This window comes from Prionailurus bengalensis, chromosome A1, assembly GCF_016509475.1.
Source record: "Prionailurus bengalensis isolate Pbe53 chromosome A1, Fcat_Pben_1.1_paternal_pri, whole genome shotgun sequence".
NCBI classification, from domain to species: Eukaryota; Metazoa; Chordata; class Mammalia; order Carnivora; family Felidae; genus Prionailurus; species Prionailurus bengalensis.
In genome coordinates, this window is record NC_057343.1 from 107451529 (window position 1) to 107468457 (window position 16929).

General features: G+C 35.3%; 1 protein-coding gene across 1 annotated transcript in view; it reads left to right on the top strand.

Moving 5' to 3' along the window:
- ADAMTS19 (ADAM metallopeptidase with thrombospondin type 1 motif 19) overlaps positions 1-16929 on the top strand; it is a 241334-nt gene that overhangs the window by 97192 nt on the left and 127213 nt on the right. The window contains exon 8 of the mRNA XM_043586926.1: positions 14068-14173. Coding sequence (XP_043442861.1) covers positions 14068-14173 — 106 coding nt within the window. The remainder of the gene's footprint in view (positions 1-14067; positions 14174-16929) is intronic.

The following is a 16929-nucleotide window of genomic DNA, read 5'->3' on the forward strand; positions in this document are numbered from 1 at the left end:
CTTTTACAGTTAAGAAAATGGTTTAAGGGTGAGCATGTTTCACGTAAGCCAACATAGGCTTGAAATATTTTATCTAAATTAACTGGCATTCCTAAGCCAAATGGCTAATTTCCCGATTTTACTATTGAGAAAACTGAGGCTCAGGAAAAAGAACGAATTTTCCTATGGTCACAAAGCTAAAAATCAAGGCTGGGACTCAAACCCTACAATATTTGACCCAAGAGCTTCCGTCCTTAAAACTTTATTCTTTGCATTTTGTCTTTAATGCAGAAAACAGGTCATGAAAATCTGGTGTTAATTCCAATCAGGATTTTAGAAAAATCAAATCATCTTTGAGAAGATTTTACCCAGTTTACTATTAACTACCTCAGCGTAGAGACCTAAAAAGCTGAGATCTTAAAAATGCGTCTAAAGTTAGAACACTTGTCCTTATGTAAATGTGTTTTGTTTAACAAATCATGTCACATCGCTATATTAAACTTAATAGTTTAAATTTTAGTCATTGGGATTTAAGAGTATCAGATATTTGTAATAGTAATGGAATTATAATTATATTCTTTAGATTTCTCCAGCTTATAGAATTATTTATTTTCTTGAATAAAAAACACTGATCACACTGGGTAGAGAGCGAGTTATGAAAAGTAACAACATGATTAAAAATTGGCATGATGAAAAAAGAATGTGTCAAGCTGTTTTGAAGTTTGAACGTGTTTATGGTTATAAATGCATGCTGTCAGTGTTTTTACTAGTATTCTAAAAAGCAATTTATACAGCTTTTTAGTAGCATATTTTTAGTTTTAATTGTCCCTGTTTAATGCCTTCAGGATATGATTACGTTATAACATTATAAAAATGCGTTAGCCAAAATTCCTGATTTATATGCAATCAGAACACTTTAAAAATTTTCCAGCTGTATCCTTAAATTTCGCAAAAATCTTTAACTGTGATTCATCTTACCTATTTTTTTTTAATTTTTTTCTTCAACGTTTATTTATTTTTGGGACAGAGAGAGACAGAGCATGAACAGGGGAGGGGCAGAGAGAGAGAGAGGGAGACACAGAATCAGAAACAGGCTCCAGACTCTGAGCCATCAGCCCAGAGCCCGACGCGGGGCTCGAACTCCCGGACCGCGAGATCGTGACCTGGCTGAAGTCGGACGCTCAACCGACTGCGCCACCCAGGTGCCCCCATCTTACCTATTTTTTAAAGTCATGACAGTTTTTTAGTCTCCGAGACAGATGAAGTCATTAAACCTAATTTGTTTTTGTTTTTGTTTTGTTTTTGTGAGCAAAGTCATACAGAAAGCCTGAGAACTCTGATTTGTCTTTTTTTTTAAATTAACTCAGCAATGGGAATACCAACTTTCATCCATGTTTGTGGTAGACTGCACAGTAAATTTCCCATTTCTGATTTATAAGTGTTAGATGTGTGATCTACCACATACGGCTTTTTCAGTGTACCCCAGCATTATATTTTCAGATTTGCACTCAAATCTAAATTAAGAATTTCAGATGGTATATATATATTTTAATTTTTTTTAATGTTTATTTATTTTTGAGAGAGACAGAGACAGAATGCAAGTGGGTTGGGGCAGAGAGAGAGGGAGGTACAGAATCCGAAGCAGGCTCCAGGCTCTGAGCTGTCAACACAGAGCCTGACGCGGGGCTGGAACTCCCAAGCTACGAGATCATGACCTGAGCTGAAGTAGGGCACTCAACTGACTGAGCCACCCAGGCGCCCCAAGATGGTATATATTTTTAATTATGTATTAGGGATATATCAAAAACACAGTAATGTACATTGGAGTCAGGCTTAAACTCTCTAAAGATTTGAGAGTTTAACTTCTGAAATCATCCCATAGCTTGCCTTTAAATTTTCTGAAAGAGAGAAGAGAAATGAATGTGAAGTACAATAAATCTAATTTATTAGATTATTCTAATACAATCATTCTGTATTCTAATACAATAGCGGGAGCACAAAACTAGCTTGCAGACATAAATTTTCCTAATTGTTCTTACTTTCAAACAAAAGCCTTCTGTTTCATTATCTTAACGTGGGAAGGAGGGAGGTCTGCTTAGTAGTGTGGTTTATTGTAAAGATTAAGAACATGTGAAAACAATGAAAGCAGCAAGTAAATCTCTTTTGGAACTTGTCCTTTACCATGATGTCTTCTCCATCCTTAAAAGAGCAGATTTTAGGAACTGGCCATCTCTGTCTTTCCTTCATACCACTGTCCCTATGAACTCACTTTCTTTCTCTTTCTCTCTCTTTCTTTCTTTCTTTCTTTCTTTCTTTCTTTCTTTCTTTCTTTCTTTCTTTCTTTCTTTCTTTCTTTCTTTCTTTCTTTCAGTATTTTAGTTTTAAGTAGTCTCTACATCCAACATGGGGCTTGAACTCACAACCCCAAGATCAAGAGTCACATGCTCTACTGACTGAGCCAGTTGGGCACCCCTGAACTCACTTTCTTTCACTATTTTCCTGAACATTTACTTGAACTACCTTTCACTGTATTTTTCCTGCATCATATTCATATTTCATAAAAAACTTACCAAACAATTAGACGTGGTATCCATATGCTGTCTAGTCTACAACTTACTTATTTTAGATACCTCCATCACACCTTAGGATCATAAAATAAAGTGAGTGAGTATTCACTGTTTGATTTTCCTTTAGCCACGAATTAAAAACACACGCACCCTTTTTTTAACATGTGCATTCCCATCTGTAGTTAATTTTGTCGCAATACACATTACAAGGTCAAAGATGATACTAAATTAGGAAAAGAAAATGTTGCATCTATCTTCCTAGAATGTATTAAATCTTTTCCTCACAAATCCCTGCCTCCTTTGATTTGAGGACGATGAGAACTGAAACATGTCAATTGATGTTATTTTTTCCCCCACTTTAAATGTTGATTCATTTACCTTGTTTCGGTTTTCTTTCAGCTAATATTCAGTTCTTCCAAATAGTGCCCTTAACCTCTCCTTTGATTCTTTCCATAGCTGAGGTGATTGATGGGCTATAGATCAGAAATCACAGTGCCTTCACTTTCCTCTGAGACCTTTGCTCTCAGCGTCTTTGCAGTGAATTCCTTTGTCTACAGGCTGGATTTGGCTTCCAAATGCAGTTGGTGGGTTCAACTCAAGAATGTTGGTTTGGTCAGGGCCCTATAACTCCGATTCAACTCTTCCTACCACACTTTTTTCCTTCCCAGCCTCCCCAGGCCCTACCCTTCCAGCTCTTAGTGCTATTAAGACCCTGCCAGATCTCAGTCATGTCCCCCCCATGGGTCCCCTGAGTTAAACTGCCCACCCCTCTGGCCTTCTTGATAGCAAGAGTCAAAGTAGGCTCAGAAATGACAACACAGCCCTTCTTTCCACCTACTGACCCAGAGTTTTTTTTATTAATTCCATGTTTGAGTCATCGTATATTGGTCTGGAGTTTCCCAATTCACTATCCTCCAGAGTTCCAAAGGCTACCTACCTCTAATCCTTATCCTTTCTCCTGTGCCCTCAGAGAGAAGCCTGTAGATAACTAAGACATGACTTGTGTGGAAATACAAAAGAGAAATGCACAATAATACACCTCAAAATATATTTTCATGGTATTATACAATGTATAGTATACACTGTACTATACAGTTCTACTTGTTGGGAATGAACAAATTGACTTCTCAGTACTTTCCTGCCTTTGCGGTGCTTAACATTCTAAGAGAGAAATGGCCAATATCCATAATGAATAGTTAAATTAATTGGTATATTAAAAGATAAACTGGCATAGCAAAAGGAGTCAGTTTAAGTAAGAGATAATCTGGGAGTTCCAGGGTATTTGTAATTTAAATTTGGTGATCAAAATCTGGAGATATCTAGGGAAGGAGTGTTCCAGAGTGAAAAGCCAGTGAAGAGGTCTTGAGATGGAAATGACAGGAAAAAGAAAAGGAAAGCAAAAACAAAACAAAAACAAACAAACAAAAAACAAGCCAATGCAGGAGTAGAATGAATAAGTGGGATGATACTAGAAAATTCTAGATTTTGTATTTCTTTTGACAGCTTTGGCAAGTTGTAAATTTTATTGGTATGCTTTTTTTATATATTACCTTGATGTCTTTAGGATTGTAGAGACATTTCCTTATTCTTTGTGTGTGTTGACAATTTGTACTTGTCTCTCTTTTTATTCTTGGTCGGTTTACTAGGGAATTACCAATTTTGTCAGTTTTCTTTTACATTTGTTTTATAGTTCATTGGTTTTGCTCTTTATTATTTCTTTCCCTTTCTTTTCTTAAGCTTTGATGCTCTCTTCTTTTCCCAGCTCCTGGAAGGAATTTTAATCATTGATTTCAGTCTCTTTTGTTTTTTATAATATATGCTGTGAATTTCCCTAAGCACTGTCATCTCAGCCCACACATTTTTTATGTGTTCTATTTTTACTGTAGCCATGTTTAACGTATTTTCTAATTTTCATTATAATTGCTTTCACTTGTGGACTGTTTAGAAGAGTATCATCTTATGTGTAAGCAGTTTGGGTTTTTCTAGTTACCTTTTTAGTTCCTGATTTCTAAATTATTTCCATTTTGGCCAATGAACAAACTTTGGATTATTTCCACTTTTTTTTTTCACTACTCAGTATGAATATGGCCATAAATGTACCTTGTCCACTTAAAAAGAGAGAATTGGGGCATATGGGTGACTCAATTGGTTGAGTGTCCTACCTCGACTCAGGTCATGATCTCATGGCTGGTGAGTTCAAGCCCTGCATGGGGCTCTGTGCTGACAGCTCAGAGCCAGGAGTCTGCTCTGGATTATGCGTCTCCCTCTCTCTCTCGGCCTTTCCCCACTTGTGCTCTGTCTCTCAAAAATAAGTAAACATTAAAAATTTTTAAAAAAGAAAAAGAGAGAATTTTGTTGGGTGCCATGTTCTGTTATGTCAATTAAGAGAGATTTGCTAATATTTTGTTCAGATCCCTTATGTCTTGAGTAAATTTTTTTATGGTTGTTTTATCAGCTATTAAAAGAGACTTGTTAAGTCTTCCAGTTTAACTGTGGATTTGTCTTTGTCTCTTAATTCTGTTCATTTTTACTATATATACATTTTGAGGCTTTGTTGTTGAGTAAATACAGAAAAGAACTGCGAAGTCCTCTTGTTGCCGTGATCCTTTTATTGTAAAAAAAAAAAAAAACAATAAAACACCCCTCTTTATCTCTCTAGATGCTTATGGCTTAAATTCAATTTGTCTAATTTTCTATATTTGTAATATTTACATTGTCACTCTTTCTCTATTTTGGTTGATGTTTGCATATTACATTGTTTTCTGTTCTTTTACTTCTAACTTATTTATATATATATATTTTTTTGCTGTATCTCTTGTAAACACAATACACTTAAGGTTTATTTTTTTAATCCAGACTTACAATCTTAGTTTGGATTCAGCCTAGTGTTTTTTTTCATTCATTTATTCCAACTTTATCAAGATAAAATTGACAGGTAAAAGTTGTATATATGTGAACAATGTGATGGTTTAATATACATCAGGCATTATAAAATGATTATCACAATCAACTTAATTCACACATCTCTCACCTTCGAGAACTTAAATATCCATTCAGTTTGGCAGTCACACACAGTTTCCATGGTATAGTCTTTTTTATTTAATGAAAATCATAATTTGAAATGCTTTCTTTCTGTTTATTTTCTATTTCACTTTATTTCATGTTTCTTTTTTTCTTTGTTTCTTGCCTTTTAAAAATAGGTAAATCTAATATTGGTATGCCATTTTCAATCGCTGTAATTGTTAATTATGTATTATTTTACTATTGTTTTGTAATTGCATGTATTACAATGCAATTGTAATCTTGATCTCAGTGTTTTGCGTTGGAGTCCCCTAGGCATGCTCCCCTCCACACTGGGCATGGAGCCTACTTAAAAAAAATCGATGTTTTGTGTATTTGGTATTAATTTATAGTTACACATACATTTACTCTTTCTGGTGTTCTGTATTTCCTCCTCTTTATTTTCATGTTTTAGTCTGGAATTTTTCCTTCTGTTTGAAGAAATTTAACATTTCTTTACACCAGTATTTTGATGTAAAGTGTCACGAAGAAGGGGTTTCTTTTTTTATTTACAGAAAGATACATTTGGGTTGTGGTAGCCCAGTGAATGTAGATCTCAAGCTTCCCATCTTTGTGTTAAAAACGTCTTTCCTTCATTAACATGTTCTCTCTAGTTTTTATTTAGGTAATGGTCTCCTTCTCACAATGGCTGTTTCTTTACTTGGTTTGTCGTTTTTATTTGTGAGTTTGTCTTCAGTGAAACTGTTTCTTCTGTGGGAATTCTTTTTTTTTGGGGGGGGGGGGGGACAGAGAGAGACAGAGCATGAACGGGGGAGGGGCAGAGAGAGAGGGAGACACAGAATCGGAAACAGGCTCCAGGCTCTGAGCCATCAGCCCAGAGCCTGACGCGGGGCTCGAACTCACGGACCACGAGATCGTGACCTGGCTGAAGTCGGACGCTTAACCGACTGCGCCACCCAGGCGCCCCATCTTCTGTGGGAATTCTATGCTTGCTGAGATGATCAAGTGTCTTGTCACAGTGATACCTCATTTGTTTTTACTGACAAGGTTTTTTCCAATCCTGTATGATCCCCAAATTGTATGATAGGCTTGTATGTTATATTTATGGCTTCATATTCCTATGGCTTCATAGCCTATGCATGATGGTGGTTTCGGTTCCACTGTGTTAATGGAGCCTTTCCTGGCATACCCAGAACTTTGAGCTATGATTCCTTGTTGCTTTCCTGCATGTGGACTTTTGAGGTTATTTTCAAACATTAACAGCATTTCCAGGCTTTCTAATTTGTGTATAGATCTTAGTTCCTTGCTTCTTAATGCCTGTCCTTGCAGACATTTTGAAACCGCACCATTCTTTTTTTTTTTTTTTTTTTTTTTAATCTTTGAGAGAGAGAAGAGAGAGACCGAGCAAGCATGAGCAGGAGAGGGGCACAGAGAGAAGGGGACACAGGATCCGGAGCAGGCTGTGTGCTGACAGGATTGAGCCCAATGTGGGGCTCAGACTCATGAACTGTGAGATTATGACCTGAGCTGAAGTCAGATGCTCAACCGACTGAGCCACCCAGGTGCCCGGAAGCTGCACCCGTTATTTAATAAGACTTGTATCTTTTCTGATATCCAGATTCTAACAACATTAAATCATGATATTATCCTCTAGATTTGAAAAATTTTTAAGCTTTATTCTTGCACTTGGTAATCTTTTTTCTTCAAACTTAGTGATATATCAAAAACTTTGTTCATTACATTTTATCTGGCATTCTATGTGTTTTTCACAAAAGGACTGTCAGCCTACCATGTTGTGGGAACACATAAACAACATTTTAATGTCTATAAAATAGTCTGCCTTTTCAACCACAGAGATTCACTATAGTTTTTATTAAACTAATATTCTATTTCTTGTTTTTGGAATTCACTTTTTTCTTAGTATTCTTAGGAACTGTACTACAAAGAATGTTATGGATTAATCATTTAAGAGAATCTGGAAGCCTACTTTTTAAAATACATTTATAACTATACCCATATTAAACTCATAACTTACATAATTGTACTCTTATATTCCTGAATCATCATCATCTTGGCTTGTAATGGAATAGAGGCGGATAATTATTGAATTAGTAAGGCAAGTTATTGTAGAATATGTTCAAAGTCCAATTTGAACGTAATCATGTAAATGGGCTTCGTATGATGTGGGTACCATCTCATTAAGTCATTCTAAAATTTTTTTTTTCTAATTCGTGGACAAAATACATTTTGATTCTTCAAAATTACATTTTTATTTAGCACCCCACATTGAGTTAACACTTTATATTGGTCTTTGTTTCCAGGAATTTCATCTATGCAGTTCATTTCATACATCCCCTTCTTGTAGATATGCTAAATACCTATTGAGGCAGAAATGTACTACGTGGCTTGCACATTGAACGAACCTAACTTACCCTTCTGTGAGCAATATCAACTCTCATCACCATCTCCTTTTCCCTGCTCAGTCCTTTGTTCAGGAAATTACCCCCAAGCTTCCCCTGCTTTTCCTTGGCTGACCTCTGGCCACTCAGTGATAACCACCAAGCTGTTTCCTTCTCTAAAAGCCTCTCCTACCTTGATTTTTCCCTATCTAGTGTTTCCTTTTATTCTTCCATAATGTTTTAGATACCTTTAGATTTTAATGATCACATTTTAAGATGAGTATTTATTTTGTGGCTCGTGCTCCTGAAGGTATGCTCAGCATGTATTCATTTTTTTTCCTTGTTCTATTAGGCCTCAAATAATAGTAGGACTCCTAGGTGAATAACTTTTCTCATAAGGTACAATCCTAGAACAAATATCTTTCCTAGAACTGTGAACGATTTTGTGCCAGGAGAGACAAGATTTTGAACTTAGGTAGTCTAGTTGGTGCTTAAAGGCAATACCAGTGGAGCTGGAGAACTTACTTTTGTTAGTATACATCCATCTGACATCATAAAAACTGATTTCCTGGGGCACCTGGGTGGCTCCATTGGTTGAGAATCCAACTCTTAGTTTCAGCTCAGGTGGTGATCTCAGGGTCTTTGAGTTGGAGCCCAGCATTGGACTCTGCACCAACAGTGCGAAGCCTGCTTGGAATTCTCTCCCCCTCTCTCTGCCCCTCCCCCACTCATGCTCTTTCTCTCTCTCTCAAAATAAATAAACATTTTTCAAAAACTGATTTCCTGATTAGTCCACTATTGTAACACGCTTCCTGTGGAGTTTTAGGGCTCTATGATTATCTTGATGAGGTATCATATTACATTCCAGGATTGTATGTATTGTTTTCAGATGAGAGATTCTGTTCAGTCCTCACACATGACTTGATTCATTTTTAGGTGGGAAATTAGAGAGATTTTTGGTATCCTTTTTGTTTGTACAAACTTTTATATTAAAAGGGTACCTTAAAAAGAGTCTGTATTATATCTATCTTTAAATAACAGCTGTGTTAAATCCTTTCTCCTTCTAAACTCTACCCCTTATTATAATAAGAAACATATGAGTTTTTGAAAGGAACTGAAAAGCATAGGCTTTTAGACAGAATAATGCAAGTCATTTAAATTAGTCATGGTTAGAATTATTCTCCATAACTTTCAAGTTAAAGAAAATCTCCTTTGTGGGCCAAATGTAAGACAATGAAATTTAAATTTATCAGAATCTTAGTTGAAGATTCTAACTGTACACATAAGTAAAAAGAGAATAGGAATACAGGATCATCTTATTTGTTAAATTGCATCATGGTCTATAAGAGATTCTGTTAATTACTCTTTAAATTTCATAGACATGATTATCATATTTATGTCTTTCAATCTTCTCATTGTAAAAGTATTATAAACCCATTATTTGGAAAATTGGACAAGAGGGAGAAAAGTTACTTATTATTTCTCTGTTATATAATACAGTTGCTATTAGCAAGTTAGCATATTGATGTAGTTTTTTGATTTGTTTTGTGTTAAGTAAGCTCTATGCTCAACATGGGGCTTGAACTCATGACTCTGAAGTCAAGAGTCACGTGCTCTACTTCTGAGCCAGCCAGGTGCCCCCAAATTTGTGTAGTCTTTTTGTTCTCTTGTGAAAATGTGGTGGTCTGCATTTTTTAATACTTAGGTGTAATCATACCTCTATGCCAATATGTACTCATTTTAAAATTCTGTTTTATTGTATGTAAATTCATATTTTATGGTATAAAATATATGTCTTTTATATTATAAATTATATTCTTTTCAATACCATATTTTTTTCATGACTACACAGTAGTCATTGATTTCCCATAACCTGGCGAGGAATCTAGGGCCCCCAGAGACATTACAGTTCTTTCTTTCTCTTCCCCTATCCATAGGTCTGGTGCTAGGAAAATACCAACGTTGTATACCTGTAACATTTCTCTTGCTTCCCGCTGCTGCTTCTAAGTCAAAATCTCTCCTGTCCTCATATAAAAACTCTTCAGATGTGATGGAAGCTCTTGAGCTTTACCGTCTTAACCTCACTGTCACTGTCACTGTGGTGGATTGTTCTCCTTTATTGTCTCCCCCATTTCGTGTGGATGTTGGCCATCTTTCTCTCTGCTTCTTGAGTTCATTCAGGTGCAACTTCACGTTATACCATCAGTCCACCCAACACTACTTAATAATTATTTCCCCTCAATCTGGATGCCAGCTACTTTTCTCTACCCTCGTGCCAGTAGTTAATCATATCATGGAATTTCACCTCTGAAATCTTAAGTCTCTAAATCTCAATCTCTTATCACAATCTCTAGTACTTTTTCAGAGAATATCTGTTCCTTTTCTTCATTGCTGACTCCATTGTCTGGACAACTGTATTGTTTTCCCAAATTATCTGTTTTCCTTTGACATTACTTCTTCACCTATCCAGTGCTACAAGTTCTGTCCCTTCGTTCCCCATCAATTTTACTGCCAACTGTTATACGTTTTCATCCTTCCTTTAAACCTGTTCTGAAAAATCCCAGCCCAAATTTAATCCAAGTAGTACTCTTCTGTGTTTCAACCATTAGGTTGGATATCATTCATTTGGGCATATTAGTGAGAGTCTAGGTTTGTGCTCTCCATCCTGAGCTGAACCATCTGTTTTCTGACCCATGAATTAAGTATTCCCCTAGTACTTAATCAGTTCTCTTTCCTGTTTCTCTCACTATTCCAAGCTTATGTTTCTTTTAAAAAAAATGCTATCTAACTCCCATCTACCTTTGACCTACACCTCACATAACATTGCATCCTTTTTCACTTGACATACAAGAATATCAAAAAATAATTCCTTTAACTTAACGAACTGTATCTATTAAAGTCCTCCTGGGGCACCTGGGTGCAGTCCGTTACTTTGGCTTAGGCCATGATCTCCCGGTTTGTGTGTTCGAGCCCCACATCGGGCTCTGTGCTAACAGCTAGGAGCCCGTAGCCTGCTTCGCATTCTCTGTCTCCCTCTCCCTCTGTTCCTTCCCTGCTCATTCTTTGTCTCTCTTTCTGTCAAAAATAAATAAACATCAAAAATAAAAATAAAGTCCTCGAGCAATCATACTCCATTGTGAAACTGTAAACATTCCTATAAATATTGTCAGGAAAACAAGGTGTTTGATACCACCCATATTTCAATAGTACATTGGAAATCCTAGCCATTGTAGTAAGATAACAGCAAAATATGGAAAAATGTATCAATCTAGAATAGAAAAAAATAATATGGAAGAGGTAAGAATTGGAAACAAGCAACAGTACTCTTGTTGGCGGGAACAATATATTTCAAGTAGTATAGGAGAAGAGATGTTAAATTTATTAAAGTGACTGAATTTGCTATGTCCTGGTCCATACAGCAAAGAGATATATGAAATTATGACAGCCTATGTTAGCCGACTTTTAATCTATGTATGGTGATGAGCTTATTTTGGTTTGGCGAAATATATGGGCATCCTGAGGGAAATTTGTACTGCACAGTGGTCTTTGACATGCTAATTATAGATGAACTTAATTTAGTATTTTAGTGGGACATTTAGTCTTGAAGTATATATTTATTTAAATTTTTAAATGCTCAAGAGAATTTTAAATATCCTATTAAGAGGAGCTACTTTTCTTTCACACTTCTTCCCTCCTTCACTCCTTCCTTCTCTTTCTTTCCTTCTTCCCTTCAACTATAATGCAAGTTTAGTTACTCTCTTGTGTTTGTTTTCCATATTTTGTTGCATTAATAAGTGCCTGACTTAGCTCTCTTAAAAATCACATTATGGGGGCGCCTGGGTGGCGCAGTCGGTTAAGCATCCGACTTCAGCCAGGTCACGATCTCGCGGTCTGTGAGTTCGAGCCCCGCGTCGGGCTCTGGGCTGATGGCTCAGAGCCTGGAGCCTGTTTCCGGCTCTGTGTCTCCCTCTCTCTCTGCCCCTCCCCCATTCATGCTCTGTCTCTCTCTGTCCCAAAAATAAATAAAACATTGAAAAAAAAAATTAAAAAAAAAATCACATTATGTTTCTTCAAGAATTTCTTAAAGTTTTGTATTTGATTTGTTATTTAGTAGAGCTCGATAACAACTATGTTTTTGTCTTTCTTTTTTTCTCCCTTCCCTAACCCCTCTGCGTTTATCCCTACCTTCTTCTTTCCTTCGTACCAGATCTTGGCTGTTTTAATCAGCCAAATGAAGTAGCATGGCTTGTCACTTGTCTATTCATCCCTTCATCCATCTATCCATTCATAAAGAAGTAATTTCGGGGCACCTGGGTGGCTCAGTCAGTTAAGCGTCCAACTTTTGGTTTCCACTGAGGTCATGATTTCGTACCTGGTGAGATTGAGCCCCATGTCAGGCTCTGTGCTGACAGCACGGAGCCTGTTTGGAATTCTCTCCCTGTCTCTCTGCCCCTCTGCTGTGCTCTCTTTCTCTTGCAAAATAAATAAATAAACTTTTTTTAAGAAAAGAAGTAATTTCATCTATTTGTACATTTTATATTTTAATAAAATATTTCTAAATATATAGATATTTATGTATTTCTTTATGTATTTCATCTTTATGTATTTAATCTCTTGGCTATTTCTTCCTGTAGTTATGTTTTAAAAGTAGTATGTTTATACTGCATTTTGCTGAGAGAATGTATCTTCATTTTCTTGATAGGCCAGTGAATACCAGGCCTTGACATTCTACTCGAAGGTTTGAATGAGTACTTGAGGATTTCAGACATACTTTCATCTAATCTCCATTTTCAGTCCCCGAGCAATGCCTCTGTCAAACCTGTATGTCTCAGCCTTGAACCTCTGTGGGGTTCTACCACATTCATAAAATCCTCCTCTGTTTAATTTGGGCATGGGTCCACTAAATAGGTTCATGTTCTTGTATGAACCTTCTGTTTTTCCAAAACATGGGCAAGGCGATTTACTCTTTTAGTTAAATGTAATCATTCCATAACACTATTTTTTTATGTTTCTGAAGACAGAAAAAAAAGTCTCAAGTAGTTAGCTAACCATCTTCAACTAGGGGCCACTCTGCACTAAATTATAATCAGTGGGAAAAACTAAATGTTACTTGGCATATGGATTTAAAGTTCATTTCAAATCTTTATTTTATAATATTTAGTACTCATGTGTTCTTTGGCAAATCATTCCACTTGTCCAGGCCTTAATTTCTTCATATAATGAGCTTAGATGTATTTTATACAGATAGGAGGATTCCGGAGCATATAGATAATTCAATAACACTAGATATTATTTTAATAAACTTTGTTATTTAAAAATGCATTAAAACTTACACTTGCAAGTTTATATAGTTCTTTGTGTTCAAGGATATTTCTTCAGAGGCATTTCTTAATTAGTAAAATGGTATATGAATCTTTGATGAAGGAGTATCAATGATTTCACATACTGTGTTACTGCTAATTCAAACCAAAAGATCAACTACCTTGCAGAAATTATTGGCTTAAATAATAGTTCATTATCTTATACTCTGCAGTTGGGCCATCTTATAAGGCAGGAAATTTTCAGAGGAAATACTTTTCAGTATTCAATCACAGTTTTTTTGTTGTATTAGTTAAAATTGTATTTTACAAAATAAAATTTTTAAATATATTAACTCAGAATATAAATGTGAGTTCAAGAATGTCCTATATGCCGTTTATTTTATTTTAGGGTTTTTTTGCAACTACATTATTCACAAGAATTGAAAAATACTTAATTTAATCATTGCTTTTTAATTTATATTTTCCAAATTGTGACCATTCATGACAATGAAAACTGGTATTTCCAAAATGTATTCTTATAGTATGCCTTTTTGAGAATTGGACAATTGATGAACTAATTTAATCTGAGATATTAAATTGAGAAGAGTGTTAAGAGTTTATTGAGTGACTAATACATACACAATTTCTCTTACAATTTCATTCATAAGGACTGGATATCACAGCTTAATATAGACATATTTGAATGTAAGGAATTTCATTTTTCAGTTTCTTCTACTGATTCCTAGCATAAAGGTTTACATTTGAATCTGAAATGTGATAATTCATGTTTGTGTCTTCTAGGTATAGCTTATTTGAGTGGAATGTGTAGTGAAAAGAGAAAATGTATTATTGCTGAAGACAATGGCTTGAATCTTGCATTTACAATTGCTCATGAAATGGGTCACAAGTAAGTAAAAATTCTGGCTATGCCACATATTGGCATATAGCTTTGTAATTTGAGTTATTGAATTACATGCATATTTTGGTTTTTTTAGGGGGAGGGGCTCAGGTGTTTTAAAAATTAGGGAAACAAAAAGAGGTGGTAAAGATCATCTAAATTTAAAGAGTATCTTCTAAATATTGTAACTATTCCCGATACTTTGAATAAAATCTTATTACATTATTAAAATTGACATTAGGACATGACACGTTTCACTTCACTACACATTTCCAAATAATATAAACATGACAATAATCATGACACTACAAAGCTATATATTATCCACATGTCGGAAGAAAACACTTTGTACAAATTAAAATACTTCCAAACTATAATAGTATAGTATAGTATAGTATAGTATAGTATAGTGTAGTGTAGTATAGTATAGTATAGTATAGTATAGTATAGTATAGTATAGTATAATAGTATTTGTTATTACCCTATACAGAGTAAAAGCCAATTAATCTGCATGGTTTGAAGTAATGTACTTGAAATAAACTTCACCTGTTCACCCAGTTAATATGTAATGAACAGTCTGTCTCAGGAACAGGTCTAAGTACTTTACCTAATAGTTCACTTAAAACTCAACAAGCAAGGCTGTCATTTTACAGATGATGATAATAACAATAATAATTAGTAATAACAACATTTACATAGTACTTACTGTGTGCTACGACATTTCTACATGCTTTATATATATCCTCAGAACATTTTTGTTAGGTAAGGCTATTAGAGTACCCATCTTACAGGGGAGAAAACTGAAGCATGGAGAAATTAATTTAAGTTTAATTTAGTTGTGAAAATAGTATGTGTTGGAGGAAGGATTTAAATTCAGGTTATCTAATTCAGTCATACTGTTCTGTACTTTGCATTATCTGCTCTCTTTGGGCCTTTGATCCCTCATCAGTAAAAATGGGGATGATACCTGGGTTATAAGGTTGGTCTGAGATTCGGATTATGAACAACAAGCACATATTTACAGCCAGTATCTTACAGTAGAAATGGTGTGCAGTCAGACTGAATTTTGAATGTGGGCTTCCCTGCGTGCTAGCAGTATCAATTAAAATATGAAAAATATTTTAATTGGACTCACATTTAGTGAGGTCCTACACAGGGAGGTGCTCTTTATGGAGGCCTCTTTGGTCAAAGACATATTTAGTTTGGCTGGTAGTGTTTAAAAATTTGAATCAGTTGCCAACATTAAAAAGTATAAATTTGACATAAAAATTCAAATTTCCAGACCTGGCAACATTAGACCTACAGTCCCATATGGCAGCCATTCCTTGGAGCTGAGTAGTGTCTGTACCCTTTAGACTGGGGCCATCTTTTCCAGCTCATCAGAGGCTGAGGCACTGTGGTATTATAGTATTTATCAGACACCCAGTGTGCTTCATTTTCATCAGATGCCTGGACTCTGGAGCCAAGTGAGTAAATTGAGCTATGGAATTTGATTGGTCTAAGAAAGCTTGGGAGAAGATTGTATAGGACATCACAGTGTTTGATTAAAAAAACCTTTTATTCAAGTAAATTGAAGTAGAGGAAAATGGTCAAGTTATAATGATACAGCTCAGTGAATTACCAGAAATTGAGCATACCTATGTGCCCGTAACCTAGTCTAAGACATGACGAACAGTGGTTTTATTTCTGGTGTCACTGTTTTTAAATGTGTAAATATACTTTCATTTTCTCCCATGCAGACTTTCAGTGGTCAGTGGAGTGCTGTAGAATACAACGTGTTTATTTGTTATTCAAAAAAGAAACAAAACAGAAAAATAACATTCTAAGATCATCATTCTTTAGGGAATATATGTAATGCAATAACCTAGTTCATTGTTGTACTCCAGGAATGATAGGATTTAGACTCTTAATTCCAATATAGTTTTCTTAATTTAAAGATATTTCAGTGTAATCATAGTAAGGAAAACCATGTGCAATACTTGAATGAAAAATGCTGAAAGTAACGTTTAGGGGAAAGAAAAAGTTGGTATTAAAAATATTAAGACAATAAGTACAAATTCATGATTATAATTTTTAGAAGTTAAATGCAAGTTTCTGAATAATATAAGCAGTGTGAGTATATTTTTATGAAACAGACAATCTGAGTAGTGGAAGGTTCACTTTAAGAAACGATCTTACTTTATTTTAGGATATGTAAAATACATTTTTTAAATCTCTGATGTATTCTAAAATGTACGAAGAACACAGATTAAAGGAACCAACCACCACGCAGGTTACTTTATTAACATGCAAAGGTTTGGTCAAGAATTTCTACTTAAAAAACTAAATGATATAGTTTAAGGAAAGGCCACTTGAGCTTTATGTAGTAGAAACATTGGTTTATGACCAGGAACTCAGGTTGGAATGGCTAAAATGGTAGTAAAATATTATTTTATTTGCCTTTTATAGAGCTGTACCCAAAATCAATAGAGATGTGCCAAAGGTATGGGTAATGCTTGATGAATTAAGACCAGGACATATGATATATGTTGAACTACTTAGTTACTAAAAATCCTCTTTACTTGTAAGCAGTATTTGTCTCAAAAGTGGGGGCTGGTATTTCCCTTCTTAATTTTTTTAAATGTTTATTATTTTGAGAGACAGAGACAGAGAGTGAGTGGGGGAGGGACAGAGAGAAGGATATACAGAATTCGAAGCAGGCTCCAGGCTCTGAGCTGTCAGCACAGAGTCTGACGAACCATGAGATCATGAGATCATGACCTGAA